The sequence below is a fragment of the Anabas testudineus genome, chromosome 15 (assembly GCF_900324465.2).
Source record: "Anabas testudineus chromosome 15, fAnaTes1.2, whole genome shotgun sequence".
Lineage (NCBI taxonomy): Eukaryota > Metazoa > Chordata > Actinopteri > Anabantiformes > Anabantidae > Anabas > Anabas testudineus.
The window spans coordinates 14,827,168-14,848,849 of record NC_046624.1 but is presented as its reverse complement, the minus strand read 5'-3'; the positions used below and the strand labels follow the sequence as shown (position 1 = coordinate 14,848,849).

The following is a 21,682-nucleotide window of genomic DNA, read 5'->3' as shown; positions in this document are numbered from 1 at the left end:
TTTCACTTTGGGAAATCAATGTTTACACATCTTAATAATCCGCTTAATTAAAAAAAAAGTTTTTCTATAAATTTCATCATGTGTAACTTGTGTATCAGCTGTCTCGACCCCTGGCATCCAAAAAAACTAACCTGTTACCTTGTAAACTGGAAAAGATTGATAAAACTAATACTTACATATTACATAACGATAACTGTAAGTGATTACAGTCAGTCATTTATGTCATTTCTCTTTTCACAACTGAACAGTAACCTGAAAACTGCTACAGGGAAATCAATGTATGTACATACAAATGAATAACGGAGAAAGGATCAGATACATCCTCTGCCTTTTAGATTTACTTCTATCCATTTTTATTTCCTAGCCAACCCTTCAGGAATGAATCAGCGTGAGTTACAAACAAACCGTTCACTCTTTTCCTTTTAAAGCTCTTCTGGGAGCAGCACTGCTGCTGTTCACGCCGAATGTTCAGCACAAATCCAAAAATGTAAGCCCTGATGTTGTACAGACACTTGATTGAGGAGAGCAAATCAGAAGCCACTCATCAACTTGTTCATACAACGCCATTAAAATAAAATACAATACACATAAGCACGCATTAAAACATACAAGACGTCCTACCTTTGGAAAGATCCTGGAACTTGTCGCTGGTTTTCTTCTTCCTCCACTTCCAGGGTTTGAACAGTTTTCCTAGTGACGATAGTTTGCCTCGCTGCTGCCGTGATGCAGGGGCATTCTGGGCATTGGTGGCGAACTCCACCCCCACGTCACAGCTGGCCAGCGATGCCGATTTCTCCAACCCTTCAACTAGAGGACACGCATGCAGAAACAGAAAAGACAACTCAGATCAGCATTACGATACAAACATGAGCACATACAGGGGCCAATGTCATACACACACACACACACACACACGATCATATTACATTATGATAACAGCTGCTAATTTCAAGCAACATAATGGTGCTTTGTGTTATTTTGCTCAAAAACCACTTCTTTCAATATTATCCATGGATGCTCCTGTGCATCCAAATAAAAACAAAACAAAATATAAACACAACTCGAGATATTAAAAAACTCTATGCTAACTTTTTTTTTCTAATAACAGTTTGTGTTCTCTCTTGTTTAGTACGACACCCCCTAGAACGACTTCACTACAACAATCTGACAAGGTAAACACTACTCTTTGGTTAAACTGCTCAGTGCTTACTGACGTGTGCAATCACTTCCTTCACGCAGTAGGTGTATGTACTGCAAAGCCTTAGTGTGCACCTTAAATACTCCTCCTGTCGATAGCAAAGTTGGATTATTTCTAACTCTGCCTATGTACAGTTTATGCAGTGCGTCTGATCTCTTGACTGTAGGCTAGATCCCTGTCCTTTCACAACTCCTCCTCTTCCTGCTGAAAGATTAGAAGTGCTCTGAACCTTCTGGAAAAACGCAGACAGCGTGTGGAGCAGTGGGTGTGTGTGTGTGTGTGTGTGTGCCGGAACCTTACAGAGGAAAGAGAAGTGGTGTGTGATTCCTCAGATTCAAGAACAGGAAGGTTTTTGTTTTTTCAGCTACATAACACTACTGAATGACTCAAGCCTCCTGACTGTATGGAGCCCAGAACCAACGTGAAGGTATTTTTTGCTTGAATCTGATAATCTCTGCCCTCTGGTTACTAAATTCATCCTGTCTTATTGAATTGAAACTAATTGAGGTGTTAGTTCACACCACACCACTAGTTCTAATCAGGCATTGAGCTGAGATCTGTAGCTGAAATGCTTCCCTCAAGCTGAAATGAGGAGCGGACTGCAGTGGTCTTCACTTCTTCCGCACCGAGATTTTCAAACGTACAATACTTCAATACTCAACCAGCATTAATTACATTTTTCCACTGATTAATGTATCACAACACTGCATCCTTCAGGAAATTAGAAACAGCAAAGCCATCTGTAACAGTTCCTCTGACAGATGCTTCCTGTTGATGACAGATCAATATATTGTTTCAGTAACAGTTGCATTGTATCACAAGGATCATTATATTATTACATAAAAGCTATGTATGCTTGCTCCTAACTGGATGACCCTGAATACACACACACACACACACACACACACACACACACACACACACACACACACACACACACACACACACACACACACACACACACACACAGGCTCATTTCCTGTTCCTGTGTTGATATCAAATCACAACAATAGGTGCATTTCGGCAGCTGCTTTGTGCTGCTAATGATGGGAAAATCAAACCAGTGATTATCATCACCATTAGTCCAACTATTAAACCTCTAGTGGGAACCAAACAAGGACAAAAGACAAAAGAGAAAGAGAGAGAGAGAGAGAGAGAGAGAGAGAGAGAGAAAAGAGAAATGAAAGTGAGCGAGTGGAAAGTCTGAAAGGCAGATAATTAACCGTAGAGAACGGAGAAAAAAACGGTAATGGAGACAGATAAAAAGATCAGACCTTAAATCCACAATAATCAGGCATCTTCTCTATCACAAATCCTTATACTTGCAGAAAAATGGCCATTTTATTTTCAAGCTATTTTCCTTTTTTCTCCTCAGAAAACCCAGTAATCCTGCCCTCTACACCAGTGGTTCCCAAGTGAGGTGCCTTAGGCCATGTTCACAGACTTTCACAGAGTGTGAAAAACACAGCTCTTGTAATTCATTGGAAGTGGAAATGCATTTTGCTCAGCAGGGACAGGCACTATGGGTGGACCCCTTCAAAACAATATGGTTCGGGCAAATAAGTTGGCGTTTTCAACAATCTTGTTCAACTTTTTCTACAACACAACATAATGTCATCCAGCAAGGCAAAGCATTCACTTGCATGGAAGCGAGCATGAGCTGTACTTTCACTCTTTACCGTAACATCGCCACAACTAAAGATAAAACAATCTCTGCCGAGATAACTTGAAGTTGTACAAACCACTGTGCAGTGTTTGTCTAATAAACACATAATCTAGCCCTGAAACTTCCCAGATCACATTTCACTGTTCTTACTGTATTTACCATATAAAAAAATGAGCTGAAATTGACTTTAGCTACAATTATGAGAATAAAGAAAACAAATAAAAGTAGCACACCTAATTTTATTAATGGTACAATCACACCTCTGTAGTACAATATACAAGCCCACTCCTGACACATATGAATCAAGGCTGTCAGCTGCACAGGAAGTGACAGCATGAACTACTATGAGTGACATACAGCTACAGACTGCAACACCGCTTAACCTCAAAGCCAAACAAAGACAAATTTGTCCAATTAGACAAATAACATATAATGTTGCTGCAAATCCCCATTGATGGAGATAAGGGTAATCCAAGGCTTCAGTTTATAAATCTTCTTATTAACACAATGGTAAGTATTACACTTAATTAAATCTGGGTCAGTTATACTGTACCAATTTAAATCAATTTATTACACATAGTAACGGCAAATGTATGCAGTTTTATAGCAATACAACACTAAAAAAACAGATGCGTCCAAACAAAGCAACTGATTTTTTTTCCTACTAACCTTAACCCTATCTCAGCGATGCTATCAGACATTACAACTGCTGACTTGACTCTACGATTCCACACTATCGCTCCAAAGTGTTTTATTTTACAACAGATGACTCACAATGCCGTGCACGAAGGGTGAGTCAAGGTTCTGATTCGCCGCAGCTGTGGAAATGGGTGAAATAATAAGAAACACAGCTTGATACAAAACAGACATCTGAATGAAGTAATGACACTTATTTAGTGAACTGTAAGACGTTACACTGAACAGCCTGCTATTTTCAATATGTCTCCACTGGTATGGCATCTTCTGTGTGGAAACTTTATTTATAAGGGTTAAAGCAATGTATGTATTGTGACAAACCCAGTATGTGACTTTGTGAAGTTATAGCAAGAACATGTGTTGAGGGTTGAGGAGGAGGGGAAAGGGAGAGGCTTCCTTCCTTCACTGCAAGTCACCAGGGAGTGAAGAAGCAAACGTCAATGAACAGAGGAAGAGAGATCGAGGTGGGGGGGGGTGTGTTAGAGAAAGAGAAACAAAAGAGAGGAGATGAGAAACAAGGAGAGGGGTAGAAACTGTGGCTGGAGAAAAAGGAGATGTGAGAAAGAGAGCGTCAGAAACAGGGAGGAGAAGAAGAAGAAAACCAGGCGACAAGAGCTGCTGGGCGAGAGCGAGGCAGTTTTAACACTTGGGTCATTTCTTCCAGATCTTTCTCTAATGTAGGCCAAAAAGCACAGCACAGCTTAACTCATGATATTCACAAGACCCAGCAGCTTGGATTAAATCAGGAGTAGCAGGCCGAAAAGAAATCAAACAGGGAAAACACAGTGCTACCGACACATTCTCATCTCTGCAGCGTCACTTCACGATGCTTCCCCACTTGGCGTCTCATAACAATGCTAAAGGTACCGTCACCTGTGGACACCATGGGAATGATGGCTACTGCGGACCGCCCGTCATGACAGTTACAGGGTGGAGGCATCACGATCTGACTGACTTCATGCACAAAGACAGCTGGGTTAGAGTGGATAGGTCGCATTAAAACATAAAATAAGTACCTCCTGGACTGGTCTGGTCTCATACAGTCAGAGGCTCAGTGGTGGCCTTTGCGTCAATATGCTACGGTAAAGGATGTGACAAAGCGTCACTGTCTGACTCCCTTTGAGTGAGAACAGGCTGTTTGAACATACAGTCATAACCCGTTGAAGCTTACGGGATATCATCAGAAAAGTTAATGATCTCTCTGTGCAGTCCTGACAGAATCACTTCCTGTTCCTGCTCTTTAAACTGTAGATTCAGCATTAACACACATCACAGCATCATTATGTAACCCATAATGCAGCCATGCAGCACACATAGATCGTTATTCTAGCCTCAGGTTCCAGTGCATGTTGTCTTAAGTGCGCTACTAACTGGGTTTTACTTTAAATCCTCACAGCATCATAAAAACCCCCAATTTTGTTTTGCCCAGCGTCCCTCATCCCTTCCTGTGGATCAGTGCCTTAAGGTTTTCCCATAAAAATTGTTTAGTTTTGTGGCTCATGGACAAAACAATGACTACAGATAGCATGAAAAGGTTATGTACTGTATGAAGGAACAGCCAGTAGTTCCCACACTAAAAACTGTGCCCCTGAAGGTGACATTTTGCACTATAGTGTTATACTTTCTATGTCAATCTCAGGAGTGCAGCTTGATTATTGATTATTTAACCCTTTGGAAAATAAAAAGGTATGGAAAACTATAATAATGCTACACTGACATCATCATTGTGGTTAAGCAAAAATACAAAACACCTGGTTCCACCTCCGTTCCTGTAGCACAACGATCCTCATAAACCGCCCCTGAATATGACCCCGATCATAACTGGCATCTCATACCTGACGCAAGAAACTAAATGTTAACACAACTGGTACGAGAAAATGTCAGGAAGTCTGGAAAACATCATAAGTGATAGACTAGAGGTGTGTACCTATTGGGTTTCCTACCAGTGCTGATATAAGTTTACAGCCAATAAACCAATAATACTCTGAATATCTTATATTTCTTATTTATTTCTATTTTTATTTTTGTCTTTAAGTCAGTCACCGTAGAGGAACAAGGTCACTATGTGCCTTTTAAATCGATGTGAATCAGATGCTATGGTCTTTAGTGTCAGCAGCTTTCAAACGAAGTCATGTGTCTCCGCCACCATGATGGAAGAATCATAGTGAACCCTCTGGTCACATTTCAGAGAATAGTCCAAGCTGCAGTCAAGTTAACACCTCAAGACGTTTTGTCTTGGCTTTTACTTTTTTTTGTCGTCATTCCCTAAACTAAAACTAATATTTCCCCAAAGCAAAGCTCACGTGTCAATGTTGAACTGCTGGTTTTCTACTGCATCCGGTGCTTGTGTTAACTTTTGACTGCATGTGTGAACCACCCATGATGAGGTCGAAAACCTGCAGCACCCTCGCTCACAGGAACTGAAAATTAAACTGAGGTTATGAGCAAAACATACAGTAGAAGGAATCCCCAAATAATCCACACAACTGAGAACGAAACCAGAAAGAGTTTCTCTATAGCATAAAAATGACTGAGACGTCCAGTAAAAGAGAAATCACTTTTCAGTCAACGTTAGACAGCTCGAGTTCGTCATTTGTGAGGATGCATTGGAGGCTTTTCTTTTATATGTGTCAGGTCATCACACATCTTTACGTGGTAGTCGCCTTATTATGCTTCACCCAAACTGTGGTTATGTTTCCCTCTGTTTAAAAATCATAATAGAAAACGATCTTGGAGCAAATCAAAACCTTGAGCTTTCCGGTTGTTAAACCTCAACTGTATGCTGAGTGACGACATGTCCTGTGACGAAGACAACAGAGCCACTTGCTGACTCAGAAATAATCTTAGATTGTTTGACTAATAGGTTCCTGGCTGTGAATGTAATGTAAACCCCCTTTTTTTTAGGCTGCACTGAGTTAAGACAGTGTCTGTCCTCTGGTCACTCTCTGGTCTCTTCCAACAAACTCCTGTTGAATACATAAAACACACCAAACAGATCTTCACTGCAACTTGAACAACAGCCCTTTGGTAAAACGGTGCAGTGTGAGCAGCCTGGTTGTTTCTCTAGTCTGGGTTAAAGCAGCCGGTGACAAATTTAGTAACGGGGGGGGGGGGGGTTTAATGATGCAAGCAGTTTAAATTAATTTAGCACACATCAGCACCCAGTTTGGAAGTGACTGTGTAGGAGCTTCTATACAATAAAAGAGGCAGAAAGTTTAAAGAAGCACAGTCAAAATGAGCAGACTTCCTGAATGAAGATAGCGGAATGTGTGAGAGAGAAGGAGGGAGGGTGGCTGCGCATTACGCGCACGCACATGCACATACACACACACACGCACGCACACACACACACTCACCGCTCGCTGTCTGAGACACGGTAGTCAAAGCAGTCTGACCCATATTCGGCTTCTCCGGAGCACCGGGTCGGACCGGGGCCCCCAAAAACCCGCGATCACGGATTCCTATGTGCGCGTAAATCCCGTGCGCGGCCGCCGAGTGCGTTCATTTCAAGAAACTTTGAGACCGCGACGGCTGAGCGGCTACAAACTTGCTTCACTCACTGACTGGGTCGCTGCTGCGTCGTAACTTCCCCTCCCACCGCCTCCTCCGCCTGTGAGCAGCTGAAGAATGCCTCTCATTCCTCATGCAGATTAGAGGCGCTGCTGGGGTCAAGGGTGAAGCGGTTTGACACCCGCAGCCACTGGTTTACACTGACCGAGACCGAAAATAAAGGAGCGGGGACAGTCTGAAACACACTGCTGATGAATGATGGGAGGTTTCCTTAAAAATAACAGATGGAAATCAGTGGGTCCACATTGTGTCACAGTCAGTTTCCCAGACATGCAACAATTGTGATGATTAGTCAAGTCAAATGCAAAAAATAAAAAGATTTAATTATAGGACAAGATTCTCATATTTGAATATCTGCACCTTTCTGTAATAGTAACCCCACCATTTTGGAGTTTTTGTGACTGTTGCCCAGATTAAAAACTACATTTATTTCATTTCCCATAGAAGAAACATGTTTTCTTCAAGCACAGCGTCCCTAAAAAACACCAGGGCTCATAGAGTACATTAAATAACTAGTTTCTTTGCAAATGATAGAAGAAGTACTCAGATCATTTACTTAAAGAGAAGTAACATGTGCTGATCATTTTAATGTTGTAAGTGCTAATGATGAAGCTCGATTTAACACCTATTACCATATGTTTTTGTTTTGATGGTCATATGCGTTACCATGGTAGTTTACATTGCTTCCATACTGATTAGTAGCTTGTGAATTTTAATCAGTAAAGTCTTATGATTATTGAAGATTATTTTAGATTAGTAACCAGATTGTGAAGTGATCAACATAATAACATAAACAAATACATAAAACATAAGATGAGGTAAAGTATCTCTGTGTTATCCCAAATAAATTTACTATTGATTATTTATTACAGTAAACAAAGATAGAGTCAGTATTATTCATTTAAGTAATGAAATCATTTTGATGAATAATATATGAATTCTATAATATTAATGAATGAATGAATGTTGAGTCACCACAGACGTCACATCTGCCTTATATTAGACACATGAGGGCATGCGACTTCTCACAACAGACGAAGGTGGGCAGCTAGGAAATGCATTATGTTAAGGCAACTGTAATTATATCTGTGTGTGTAAAGGAGAGACAGTTTTATCTGTCATCACTGTCAACAGAGTGTCATTGAAACTTTGCAGCGTGCAGCTTGACAGAGTGGAGAGTGGCCAGTGCAGACACACACACACACACACACACACACACACACACACACACACACACACACACACACACACACACATACACACACACACACACACACTTATCTAATCCTTAACTGCAAACTAAATGCCCAACCATTACCACAACCTTAAACTAATCCTAATTTTAACCATAACCAAAAACCAAGTCTTGACCCTCAAACAGCTCATGGGAGGCCAAAGTAAAACACGCCTGGTTTTTAAAAATACAGCCACACATTTAGGGCTAAGACTGCCCCCTGGTGTTAACTACATACCTCAACTAACTGCTCTTCGGGTTAACTAAGAAGATTTGTTTATTATGCATTTCTTGTTCATTCTTATTGTGAAACTAGCTCCTTGCTACCATCACTGTATAGCCTTTGTTTTCCTTCTATGTGATTACAAAAAAGTCACAGTCAGTCTTGGCATGTAAGTAATAGAGCACACTCTCGCTATGATTTGCTGCAGAGGGGAATCAGGCCAGCAATTCACTCCAAGTAAAACTAATTTGGCATGTTCACACAGGAAAAATTAGGCAATCAAAATGAAGAAGCACACTTGGCTTCTGCAGGCGTGTGTGCAGACCAGTGTTTTACACTCACTCGTGCCCTTTGAGTGCGGCTGAAATCTTCTAAAATGAATTCAGCATGAACATTAGTATGTTTCATGTACTTAAAGCACTATGTCTGGCTTTATTTTCCTCTGCAACCTGGTTTGTATTATACAATAATCCAAGTGTTATAAACACTTGTGACTGGGAGCTTCGGAAACAACCACTCCTCAGTGAATAAGATGGACGTGGATAACAGGAAGGAAACCAGTGAGGAGGTGTGACGATAAAGATGGAAAGAGGCTGAAAGATTTAAAGAAGTTAACAGAGCAAAGTGACTTTGTTAGCATCGACAGAGAGCTATGTGATCAACTCCATGTACAGTATCAGCAGCAAATGCCAAATGTGTTGAAGGCTAAACATGCTGAGTGTTTGTTAAGGCACAGAAAACGCTTCAATTTAAGAGGTCACCAGGTACACTGACCCCGCCCGGGTGATGCTCAGCCTGTTTACATGTAAGACACAGAACCCTTTGTAATTCGAATCAGTGGGACTTTGGGACAGTGGGTGTTTCATCTAGATTTGTATTTGCATAGTGATTTAAATTGTTACTGTAAATAACTTTTTATCAATTATTTGTGAAACTACAAAACAGTTTTGGGCCAAATATTGATAATTATTAATTATGAACATGTTCTTAGAGATGGATGCTGTCTTAGAAAATAAATCCTGGACTCTAGTTTCTTAAAAGCAAACAGTAGTGAACTACCTTTTCAAAACAGCTTTACTTGACCAGATTAAATGCCTCTCGAGGGTAGCTTTGCTGTAGTTTAACTTCTCTTGTGAAGTAACTTGTAGCTTACAAAATCACTTTACCAACACTGTCAGTTGTTTTTTTTAGCAAACACTGGCACAGCTTTCAAACTCCACTCTGCTAGTTTTCAATGCTGCTGCTAAATCAGCCCAAAGGTAATTAGATCTAGTTCAAAATGTGGTCAAATCAGATACAGATAAATATACAGAATATGTTATTTGAAGTTCAAATCACCACAGCTCAGGTGTCTAACAGGGTGAGTATGTCCTATCACACCTATCACACTGTTACATTGTTAGGATAAGTAAGCAGGTTTCACCAGTGTTACACATAATATAGTTTTTTTATTCTTTTTTTTGTTGTTGTGCATTTCATGTCTTTTATTATGTTTCAGTCTGAGTCTGTTAATGGCTGAATGACAATTTTCTCTGTGGGGCTGAAGCAATGTAGTTCAATCTGTACAGTTCACACTCCATCTGTCTGAAAAGAAAAAAGAAAACCATTTTCCACTAATCCACTCCAGTATTACACATATTGACACACGGATAGAAGTTGCAATATAATGGAACCCTACCTATCCAATGATACGAAATATAAATTGAATCCAGTCTTTATTCTACTTCTATTCCCAAATGTAAAATTATTTATAAAAAAATTCTACTAGCCAAATACAGTTGGACTCAAAACTGTCAAAACTGTGGGTTTCTTATGACTACTGCAATTTTAAAATGATTTATCCCCCTGAATACCTCATAAGAACACACATCTGCAAATCAGGTATTGTCTAATGCACAACTAAAGCAAGTAATCCAGGGCTTGATCCGCTGCACCAGGTGTGCTTAGGGTAGAACGCATTAAATACTTGTGGCTCAGGGTTTGTTGACCATCACGTTTGTTGCATGTTACAACTATGGTTAAGTGAAAATAATTCAATCAGTGCAAAGCAAGGAAACGAACGCAAAAAGATGGTAAAAGCCGTGAATGTTCCGGAGAGACTGTGGGAAGAAACAGTTGTGGCTACGCTACCTGCAACCAGATTTCTGAGGAGGCAGGTGAAGAAAAACCTTTGAGTGAGTTAATAAGACCTGAAGAAAGCAAATTTTTGGTGACAACAGGCACTAAGGATTCAGTTTGTACAGAAAGGGGGTCTGTAAATGCTGAGGGTTTCCAGGACAAGAGGTAAATCACTACGGACCCAACAACACAAGAACAGTTGGCTCCAATATGCTCAATAATAACATTTCGGGCCCTTTTAGCTACCATTGCTTCAGATTCTTTATTCTTCTGTCAATTAATGATCAGACACATGCAGGTAACCACTCCCTCTGGATTTAGCTTAAATCAATCTGATGCTTTTACTGTAAATCTGTACAAGAATAGAATATCCAACATGGAGATCTTTGAGGATACATTCAAAGTCTCTCCTCCTTTGAGTGTGGACATGTGTATCTGAAGGTGACAGGAACCGGTTCCTTTTGGTCACTACACTAAATAACAGAGATCAACTGAGGCAGCCTGACCGTTGACCGGAACAGCAAATAGAAAGACAGGAGTGGAGGAGGAGAAGGTCCAGAAGAAAGGAAAGGAGTCATCAAATATTAAGTAGTAGGCTCAGCGGAACAAGGAGGTAATAATTGTTTAAGTGCTGCTTTTCCAAGTCTTTCTCCCATACCCTTGATTTATTTATTAAACTCAGTTTCCTTACAGTCTCATTATATTGTCATGGCCAAAGTATAAGAAATCTATGTGCACGTGTGTCTGTGTGTCATTTACATGTTTCAATAACTTGAAGCAATAACAAATGTTGAGTAATCGTCCTAAAAAGACAAGCACTTTAGCTACATACACTGAATACTTGCAGTTACAGTATATTTAACCATACTGTTAAATACTATACTGCTGTACACTCTGCTTGGTAAAAGATGACAAAGAAGAAGATATGACACGAGAAGTTACATCGGAGTTACTCCCATGATTTGAAGCTCAGAACCGGACATTTCTGCACCAGAATAATTATTCAGACCACAAACTGTCAAAACAGTAAAGTGTGACTCAGCAAGCAGCAGGCTCTGTTACACAAGCAAACCAAGCTGAGCTGAGAGGAACTGAACATAAATGGTCTTAGTATACAACTACTGAAATGTCATCATAGTATGGTGAAGCTTTATTGGTCCCGATATTTGAAATACATGTATAATTAGAAATGATTGCAGGAAACTACGTGTCATTTTTTAAATACACAAACATGGTACATAGTATTTATGCAGAGTGTGTGTGAGTATTCCCCATCACTAAGTTTCAGAACTCACTGAATACTTGCTTTCCTAATTCATTTTCTTTCCTACAAGCAAGTTTTAATCCAAAATTATTGTATTTAATACATTTTATTCAAATCAAAAGGATCAATTAAGCTTAAAATGAATTCACATATGTATCTTAAGTTATGCAAAACTTGCCACGCAGCTCTGATAAAGCAGATTAATAAATTTTTGGGCGGTACTTCATACCGCAAAGGCTTATTTAGTCAGAAATCCTTTATGCTATAGATTCATTTTCTGATTTGTAGCCATATTTTCAAAAGAAAAAGTGAATTTTCATCCCAAAGCTGCAGTATACCTATTCTCTCACTAGACCCAGGGTTCTAGGTGTTTAAGCAGTGTAGCCACCAAATATAAATCACTCACAGACTCTCCACCTTCATACCCAAAATAAATTTTATTAACTGTCTTTTGTTGCAGTGATACAGTAGAGGTTACTGTCATTTCTCTTCCTGTTTTCATCTGCTGGCCAGCCCGTCTGAAATCCGATCTCCTGTTTGTTGTATTCTGTTTGGCACAACCCATAAGCCGCCATCACTGCTAAAATGTTGCCTGTATAAATCAATAGTTGACATCCTGCCAGACAGGCAGCCAGAGAGCCTGAGAGAAAGCGAGCTCAAGAGAGACAGACAGAGAACGAGACAGAGACAGGGACAGAAAGCAGTGGAGGAGAGACTGATACCACAGTGTGGGGTCTTAAATAAAGGCCACAGTAGCAGGAAAATGTAATAACAATAACAGAATACAAATACAAGCTATGACTATGTTTAGAAGTGTGTGTGATAAGGGGACAGTGAATGGAGAGAGTAAACAAACAGCAGCGAGTATTTATTTCTACACCTTCATATTGCAGCTATATAAGGCCATATCTGCACAGATTTACTAGAGAGCCCCGGTCAAGTGGAAAAACAGCTGTCCTAAGCACGACAATCGCGTCTGCTCATTTGTGCCTTGTGGCTCTTAGTCAGGACATTATAACTCGTACGCAAGACGTGGTTTGTTTGAAAGCTTGATGAGCGTCACTGAGCAATGGTGCTTTGCTTAGCTGCCTCAGCTGCAACTCAGGTCTGTTTCATTAGAGTGGGGAGCAGATGTATGTCGTAGCTCTACGTGCTAATGTTTCTCATCTTTAACACATTTACCAAGTTTACAGAAATCCACAGAATGCAGCCAGCAGTGTGCAATGGTACATTACTTCAGTCAAATGAAAATACACACATTCAGTGTCCTCTTACAGAACACAAAATATGACACATATACAAGGGACAAAGAGCATTGTGGCATTGAGCATTCGCGCCCACTGTACACACGTGCACACGTGCATCCCATAATATGCATATGCATGTGTGAGCGCGCACTCGCAGATGCTGTTTTGCCTTGCAAAATGTTGTTTCACAAAGTCACATCAGCCATAATGTGTTGTATACCTATCCGATTCTCAGCCCACATCTCTGTCAATACAGGCAAACACACACACACACACACACACACACACACACAAAGGAGTATAGGTTGAAGTAGATTTATTGGCAGAGACAATTGAGACGATAATAAAGAGAAACAGCTGGAGTCTAAACATCATATCTAGTTTTCTTTATTAACACATGGCAACAGGATCATTTTGGCTATTAAATGCTGTGATGTGTTATGACAGCTTCTGCAAACAGTAATTAAACTATATTAGATAACATGGGCCCAATATAGCCTGCTTGCTTCCTGTTGCTGAGTGTGATGCCAACAATACACCAACATATCACTGTCATTTAGTGTAAAACACACAAGATGGCTACCAGTCAAACGCACCTGGAGTTACTTTCCTTAATAAGTTTTCTTTCTTTTATAAAAAATGTGTTATTGTCAACTATAATGCTACAAGGCAACAGTGGGCAGACTTAAAATACCAATAACTGCTTTTAAAGTGAAGCACACAACCATCAATGATCATAAGCATTTCAAAAAAAGTTTTTAATAAAATTATCATCAGCAGATCCAGCCCTCACGACACACCAGGAGCCTGGTTAAGTGAATATATAGTCATCCTTAATGTTATTAAGTGGTCTGCTTGCAGCATTAGTATCTTATTAATATTGCACAGTGTAGTTCCCCCTGTCTTTTAGGTAGTATTCCTGTACATAATACATGACTGTGTGTTGTTGTCATTGATGTATGTGGATTATTCATTTTAGATTATGACACAAGAACTATTAAAAAACTTTCCAGCCCTGCATTTCTCAGAAACATGCATGACAGGCACCCAGGCTAATTATTTCTGACAACAACTTTATATAAATTAGCTCACATTGTACAGATTCGCGTTTGTACTTAAATGCATAACAACACCCATTTTAATTTGTTTAACTGAGTGACAAAGCTTGACAAAGCTGGCTTCAAACTAAACAGAGACTGTCATCAGGCTCGTTCACACACCTCGGGTAATAGCATAAAGGTTTACAGCCTGGCTGTAAGGCTGTCACCTGTTTAACAGGTGACAACAAGATCTGCGTCTAGGAACAGCCTGTGAATTAAAAGAAGTAAAGAAGTGGAGAGAATCTGTGCATGTGTGTCTGACATGCCTTCAGTTACAGCACTGACACAGGAAGTCGACGAGACACTGGACAACACACAGAGAAGCTTATTATATAAGGAGGTAACTCACCGACATGTTCCATGGCTTGACCCGGGGAATATTATCAGCAGTGTGAGCTGATCCTTACCTCTTCCCAACACACCACCTATTTGCCTCCCTCCCTCCCCTACTGACTCCCCTTCCTCCCTTTCCCACTGTCTCCCTCCCCTCCCTTTCACTCTCTCTCTCTCTCTCTCTATCTCCCTCTCTCGCTGTCCACTTCACTCTGCCCTGCCTCCCTCCTTCAGTTTCTCTCTGCTGCTCATTTTCCCCTCCTCTCTGCATCCCTCCCTCCGTCCCCTCGCTTCAATAAAGAGCATTAAAAGTTAATGTTTGTTTCCATCTCAGTTCCTCGTTCTCCCTTGCAATCTGTGTCTTGTCCTGCATTTATCTCCATCTCCCTGCCTGTCAAGTTTTTCCTCCTTCCTCTGGCTACAGAGTCTGGCTCCAGTCTCACTCTTTTTTTTTTTTTCTGTCTCTCCTTCCTGTGTCGCGGTCTCACAGTGATGTAGGACATAAGGAGAGGAGGGTAAAAGAAAGGGAAGGAGAGCAGGGTACAGATATGGAGTAACTGGAATGAAAGTGGACAGAAAGAAAATGGGAAGAACATGCATGAGATAAGACAGAGATGTGCCGTGTTTGGGGTGTTACTTTTGGTTTTCACAGCTTTTCTTTATCTATATCACTGTTGCAACAACCAACCCCAGCAGATATGAGCAGACCTCAATGGAGAAATATAATTAAGCATAAAATATATAAAGATAAAGATGTGCAAATATGCATTAAAATGTGTAGTTTACTTTTTACTGTAAAGTGCCTTGAGATGACTTCTGTTGTGATTTTACGCTGTACAAATATAATTGAATTGAATTGAATTTGTTTTTAATAATAATAATAATACATTTGTTGTTTTTTCTGTTGTTTTTCTTTCATCGTTCTGAAACAGATCTGATCAATATGCATTTTTCTGCCAACGTTAGAACAATTTTAGTTATTTAACATTATAGATTTCTGCATCTCTCTCAAAGTGGCCTGATCTCTGTTGGAAAAAAGGTCCACCAATCAGTATCAAATGAATCCGGGTGAATGTAAGCTGTTTAGTCATTCGCAAGATAATTATTTCTGTTGCATACATACTTGAGGTCCCTCGAGTGCTGTGAAGACTCACTCTGAATGGTAAATATGTGATCTGTATGCCAGTAAGAGGTTCGCTTGTGATATAGCAGCTCATTGTATAGTACCACACCCTACTACACTGTTATACTGTACTGTAGAACTGAGGATTTTTAATTTCCTGTTCTTTATAAAATGTCTTTGTTTTGATACCATAGTTCCACCTGTTAAAAGAATAAGTGGAGCATGATGTGGTTTCCACACAACCATTAGGTTATTGAATATAGCTGGTATTATGTACTACAATAGCGCTCTGTCCTACTGTTTATATTTTACTACATATGCTATTGTTGCTATTATCTCTCCACATGACTTGTGCAACACAAATATATGTTTCATGTTTTTGCCACTTGTGTCTCTCTATGCTGGCTTTTTTAATTAAGCCCACCAATCTACGTGTTTATTAAATTTCCATTACGCACACACACACAGTACACTTGTACATACTGTACAGTCTGTGCAGAGCATTATTTGAGGATCTGATGCATAATCTGAACATCCTGTCATCTGCCGTTAAAGTGTTGTAACAAATATTAATAGAGTTAAAGGCTTAGTAAGTAACCACAGAGAGTTACTGATAGACAGATGGAAGGGGAGAGAAATGGAGAAAGTGAGACTTTGACTTTTGATGCAGGCCAATAAAATGTCTCACAACAAGTGAGAAGAAAAACAACTGGCTCATCAACTCCAACAACACACACACACACAATTGCAAACAAAAGGAACAAATTAGATAAGAAAACATGTTAAAGCATCAATACCTCATGAAGTCAACTGATAATAAAACAATTATCTCTCTTTTCTCGCCATTAAATGTGAGAACAACACATGCAAATGACCAAAAAAAAAAAAAAAAAACGCAAGGCAGACAATCACATTCACAATCACCACTGAGAGTGTGATTATAAAGGAAGAGAAGTCCGTTCTGAAATGTACTAAATTACACATGTATTCAGAAAGACTGAAGGACAAAGACAATAAAAAAGTAAAATCACCTGTTTACAGTATTATCATGTAGTGTAGCAAAGACAAAAGAGCCACAAACATGTACCCAGTTAAATTCAGGTCAAAATATTGCTAAAGCTCCTGGACGAATTTCCACAACCTTTGGTCCCTGGAGGCTGAAAATCTGATTTTAACCATCAACTTCACATTTGATGATTTGAGTGATTGCTGTGACTAATGGTACACATATGTTCTCCTCTCCATTAATTGTAGTAAATGTTTAAGCTGTCTAATACATTTTGACCAAATTTGGATGAATGACATTCTTGAACACCTCAGCTAACAGACAAACCTGGTCATGTGGAAAACATGGTCCAAACACCAACCTAAGTGCTAAAACATACAACATTCTGTCATGTTTCCATGCCTATCTTGGATTTTATCTGTTAAATGTCAATTTTGAAATGTTTTTTGGAGATTTCAGCCACGGAGAAATGTCTTGCACGTCTGCTTTATCGCACTACACTTCCAATGTGAGCACACTGGAAATATGTCCAACACAGTTATAGATACAGCAGGGCCTTTAATTACTAAAGAAAACCTTTCTCAGCATGTCAGTGGCTGTTACAGCTGTTACAACAGTGGCTGAGGATAGACTGTGTGTGGGCAGTGAAGGGGGACGAGCTGTTCTCTACATTAGAGCACATTTAACAAGTAGTTGTTGCACTAAAAGGGTCTGTAATCAGTGTTATTTTGAGGAGAGTACCCACAAGGAGCAGAGCGCACCAGCAGGCTGACACTCCTCTGTTGTTCGCTTCTTTTCTAAAGCCTTTCCATCTGCCTTTTTGTCTTCCTTAATCATCCTGCGCTCACATCCATTTTTGTTTCCTCTCATCTCTTTACTGTTTGTGTAATTTTCCCTTGTCCCCATCAAACCCTTTCTTTGCTCTCATCTCCTATTTTAGTTCTTTATAGTTTTCTTTTGTCTTAATATATCTCTTCTTACTTCTTGGCATTCCCTTCCATTTTTTCCTCTCTCTATCAGCCTCTTCTGCTATTTGATCTCTTCTTCCCTTTTAGCTCCCTCTTGTCTTCTTTCTACTTTTCTCTGCCTGTGTAATCACAAGAGTGATGCAGCACCCACCCAGAGGACAGCATGCTATTTACGACAGGCAGCAAAGACCATCTCAGCCTACACATTCTCCCAAACCAATTTTTTTTCTCAAATACACAAATGTACGTGTGACTGCACAACTCCCCATGCACACACGCATTAATGTCCATTCTCATATTTTCATATTGGAATAGTGAGAGTCAGAATCACAATAAAATAATATGTCAGCACCATACCTATTATCTTATGTTTCAAAAGATAAAGCCGTAATTAAGACTCAACATCTTTTATGTTTGATGACAAATGATTGGATACAAATGAAAGTTTGTGATATATAAAATTGTGTGTGTGATTTAATTGGGTTCCTTCACAACGACCAAATCATGTTATGCAGAAATAGAGTAAATCCACAAACCTTTCAACACAACTGTATTTATGATATTTACCAAGATATGTGGCTCATTAGTTTAAGTAAAGTCATTAACGACCCTAAAAAGGATAAAGTGCGCATAAAACGCTTATTTCTTCATGCTCATGACAACCATCTATAATAGCTTTAGCTAAAGTGACCTACTTTTGTTTAGACTTCCTGCACACTGCCAAGTCTGTAGGCTGCACTTTCAAGTTTTAATTTCTTATGCTTTCATAAAAGTTTTTTTTATTTAAATTGTCCTTTCCATGGAAAAGACGCCCCTCCCTCCCATTCATTTTGGTAATATTCCCCACAGGACACATTTTCTCTTGGCTAAAAGAAATTTCTCATCAGCAGGGTCACTACACAGAGAAATACTGTTTGTGCCATTTGTAGTTTATCTTCATGTCAGATCTCGTCAGATCAGACATGCTTTTGAAGCTTCTTCCTGCAGACACCTTCAAAAAAAAATCTCATGTCAACAAACAGTAATTGTGTGGTACCATTTCACTGTCTGCCTGTAAAAAGGTGGGTTAGCTCCCTCTGTTGTTTGACTTACAAACTGTTCAGATTATACCAAACATCAAAAGTTAGCACTTTACATAGCATAGATAGAATTGTGATCTTAAATAAAACTATGACAAAAATATAGTGACTCTTAGTTTAATCCATGACGTCAAGACTGTCAGGAAACATAAACATTTTTGGACATCTAATTTTCATGATCATTTCCTGTAATTACAGCCATAAACACAGGACACCTCCTTCAGCAAGCACAGTAACTGCAGCTACTAATACAGCGTAAGTATTTCTTTACTTGTGAAATATTCAAATGAATTAATCAGACTGTAGAATGTGACTGATATCATGAAAAAGCAGTTTATAAATAACTTTTCCTGTCTGTGTAGACATAGTGGTATGAATTGGACAAAACTCTCTGCTGCAGGCTGAGTTTTAGGCGAAGACGCTAAGGATAGGAAGTGGTTCTAACCACTTTCAGCAATATACAAATGTGTCAGGTCTGAACAACTAGAGGCTGCAGGAAGCAAAACGATGACACTGACATTTAAGCAAGACGCTGAGGACTTATAATCGGTTAACACTGTGACCTCGGGGCTTACATTACCTGAGAAAAGGTTTCACCTCCTCCTCTAGGATAAAATGTTTGATTGTTTTACAACTTTTTGACACTCTACAGAAAGAGAAACCTTAAAGTCACGAGAAAACTATTTGATACATGCAGGTGCAAGTGGTTATTATTAGAGAGACACCCTTTTCCACATCCCTAACTTTCCGGTAACTTCATTGTGGATTTGTGTGGCGTGTCTCCTTCTCCTTTCACAGTGTACTTTTTGGTGCTGGGTGTATTTCATCCAAAATTAATTGTCACACCTTCATGTGTCATACAAACAGCTCCATTCAACCTGTTATGTGACATCTGGCTATAGCAGAAAGGATTTAGTTGCTGACTTAATTATTAGGGAATTCATTATTAAGCTTTATAATAAAGTTCAGCTTTAAAGGTTCATTGTGTAATTTGTTACAAAAATAATTCAATAATATGGTTTAATAGTTTGAATATCTATAATAAATTTAAAAAAATACAAAAAAATAAAGTGTTTGCCTAAGAGAGAGGAAGAGAAAGTTTTTTTTTTCTGTGTAGGAGAGCAGGAAGCTACTGCTGCTTTATTACTCATTTGAAGATTTCTAGCAAAGAGCATCTGGTACTTGGTAACTTGCAACATTAAAAACACTGATGGAAACGGTTCTTACAACATTACAACACATCTTGCAGCAATAGAGGCCTAATTTAAATGAACAAACGGCACAAAAGTAAACATGTTAACGTTTTAAATCCCCCTCTAACAACCTGAATTCACTCAGGGTCTGTGACAGCCTACTGGTTTTGAGCTGGCCTAGTTCAAACCGTCTGGTTTGTCCTACCTGAGCGGGCTCCCCGGAGCCTGAGCAGCACCCTGGAGCGGAATCCGGAGGTGTCACTGTGAGAGCGGAACCTGGGGAGAGGCCACAGCAGGGGGAAATGTCTCATCTCTCCGTGGGTATCCCCTTCATCTTCCATGGTAGCCTCCTCTGTCATCAGGAGACGGATCGCACATTCACAGTGACAAGAAGACGACCGGGCAACTTCCCTTGAAGCTCGCCAACATCAGCAGCACCTCCCCCCCCCCTGTTTCCCTTGAGCTCAAAGTTTTCTTCTTCAGCAGACAGACGTGTGTGTGGCTTACAGTTTGTCGACGCCCATCGCCTCTGACAGACAGGTTTCCTATAAAATGACGGGATGAAATGTGACCTGATGACTAAGAGAAGAGTTGTGAAAGGATTAAGGGACCTCACTACACTACATGCCATCATCTGGAGGACTGCCATGACATGTTCTTTTCTTTGTTATAAGTTGGGTGTAGGTGTAGAAAATACCCATAGCCTGCAGGCTACTATTTATCAATAACTTAAAATCAAAACAATGACTTATCTGATTGCAGGTCATGAGGTCAAAGATGCTTATTTATTTAAAATCTGGTCCATGTGCTTGAAATAGATAAAAATCCTATACATAAAAACATGTGCTGTCGCCATTTACACCATGGTCACACTGACATATCTTAGATTTGCCTCTAATCAGTGTGGGTGAACAGGATTAACAATAAATAAAATACCGATTTTGTTATTGCAGATAAAATACGCTGCTTGAAGGAATACTTCATTTCATGCATGGCAGAATAAATATTACTCAATAATCGTTATTGCAACATCGTGGAAAATAAGACAAACCCAACGTTAGGTGTCGCCAGATCATCACACTGCCATCAGGTGTGTTTTCCATCAGCGCTGACACTCAATGCATGTCTCACACTTAGCACCCAGAGGTGAAGAACGGTAAGAGCTCTCACTGTGGTCTTCTTTCCAGGGCCAACTTAACAGACATAGAAGATGGTCATTTTTATTTAAAAAAGCATACAAATAGAAGGAGTATTTCTTTTTCGCAGTATGTTTTGCACAGTCTTATTCTCATTTGATATGATTGATTGAACATTTTTCAGCAGGTGTAAGCTATTCATGCATGTCATCGCAGTCGTGTATGTTGTTAAAGGATAAAGGTTATTGCACATAGGATAAACAAAATGACATTCATTCATTTTACTGAATAGGTTTGCACTAAATTTCGTTGTACTGCTGCATAATGACAATAAAGATCCTCATTCTGCTTCTGAAAATATCATTTCAAACATCTTGGATCATGTAACATGGGAAAATACTATAATATATGTAAATAATAAAAACAAAAATGCCTCCAAAATGGAGACTATTCATGCTATATACTTCACACAAGTAGTTAGAAACTAAAAAGGTAAAATAATAATAATAATAAAAACCAATTTAATAT

At 39.5% G+C, this 21,682-nt stretch overlaps 1 protein-coding gene across 6 annotated transcripts in view; it reads right to left on the bottom strand.

Moving 5' to 3' along the window:
* Positions 1-21,435, bottom strand: part of phactr2 (phosphatase and actin regulator 2) — a 33,959-nt gene extending 12,524 nt beyond the window's left edge. Inside the window, exons 1-2 of one of the 6 annotated variants that reach the window (XM_026354334.1) lie at positions 20,224-21,435; positions 622-807 (exon numbers count right to left, since the gene is read on the bottom strand). In XM_026354334.1, the coding sequence (XP_026210119.1) occupies positions 622-807; positions 20,224-20,377 (340 nt within the window). In that variant the 5' untranslated portion in view covers positions 20,378-21,435. Of the gene's footprint in view, positions 1-621; positions 808-6,916; positions 7,161-14,665; positions 14,741-20,223 lie in introns of those variants that run through there. The other 5 variants (XM_026354340.1, XM_026354338.1, XM_026354336.1 and 2 more) reach the window with 5 other exon arrangements.
* Between the last annotated feature and the right edge of the window lie 247 nt (positions 21,436-21,682).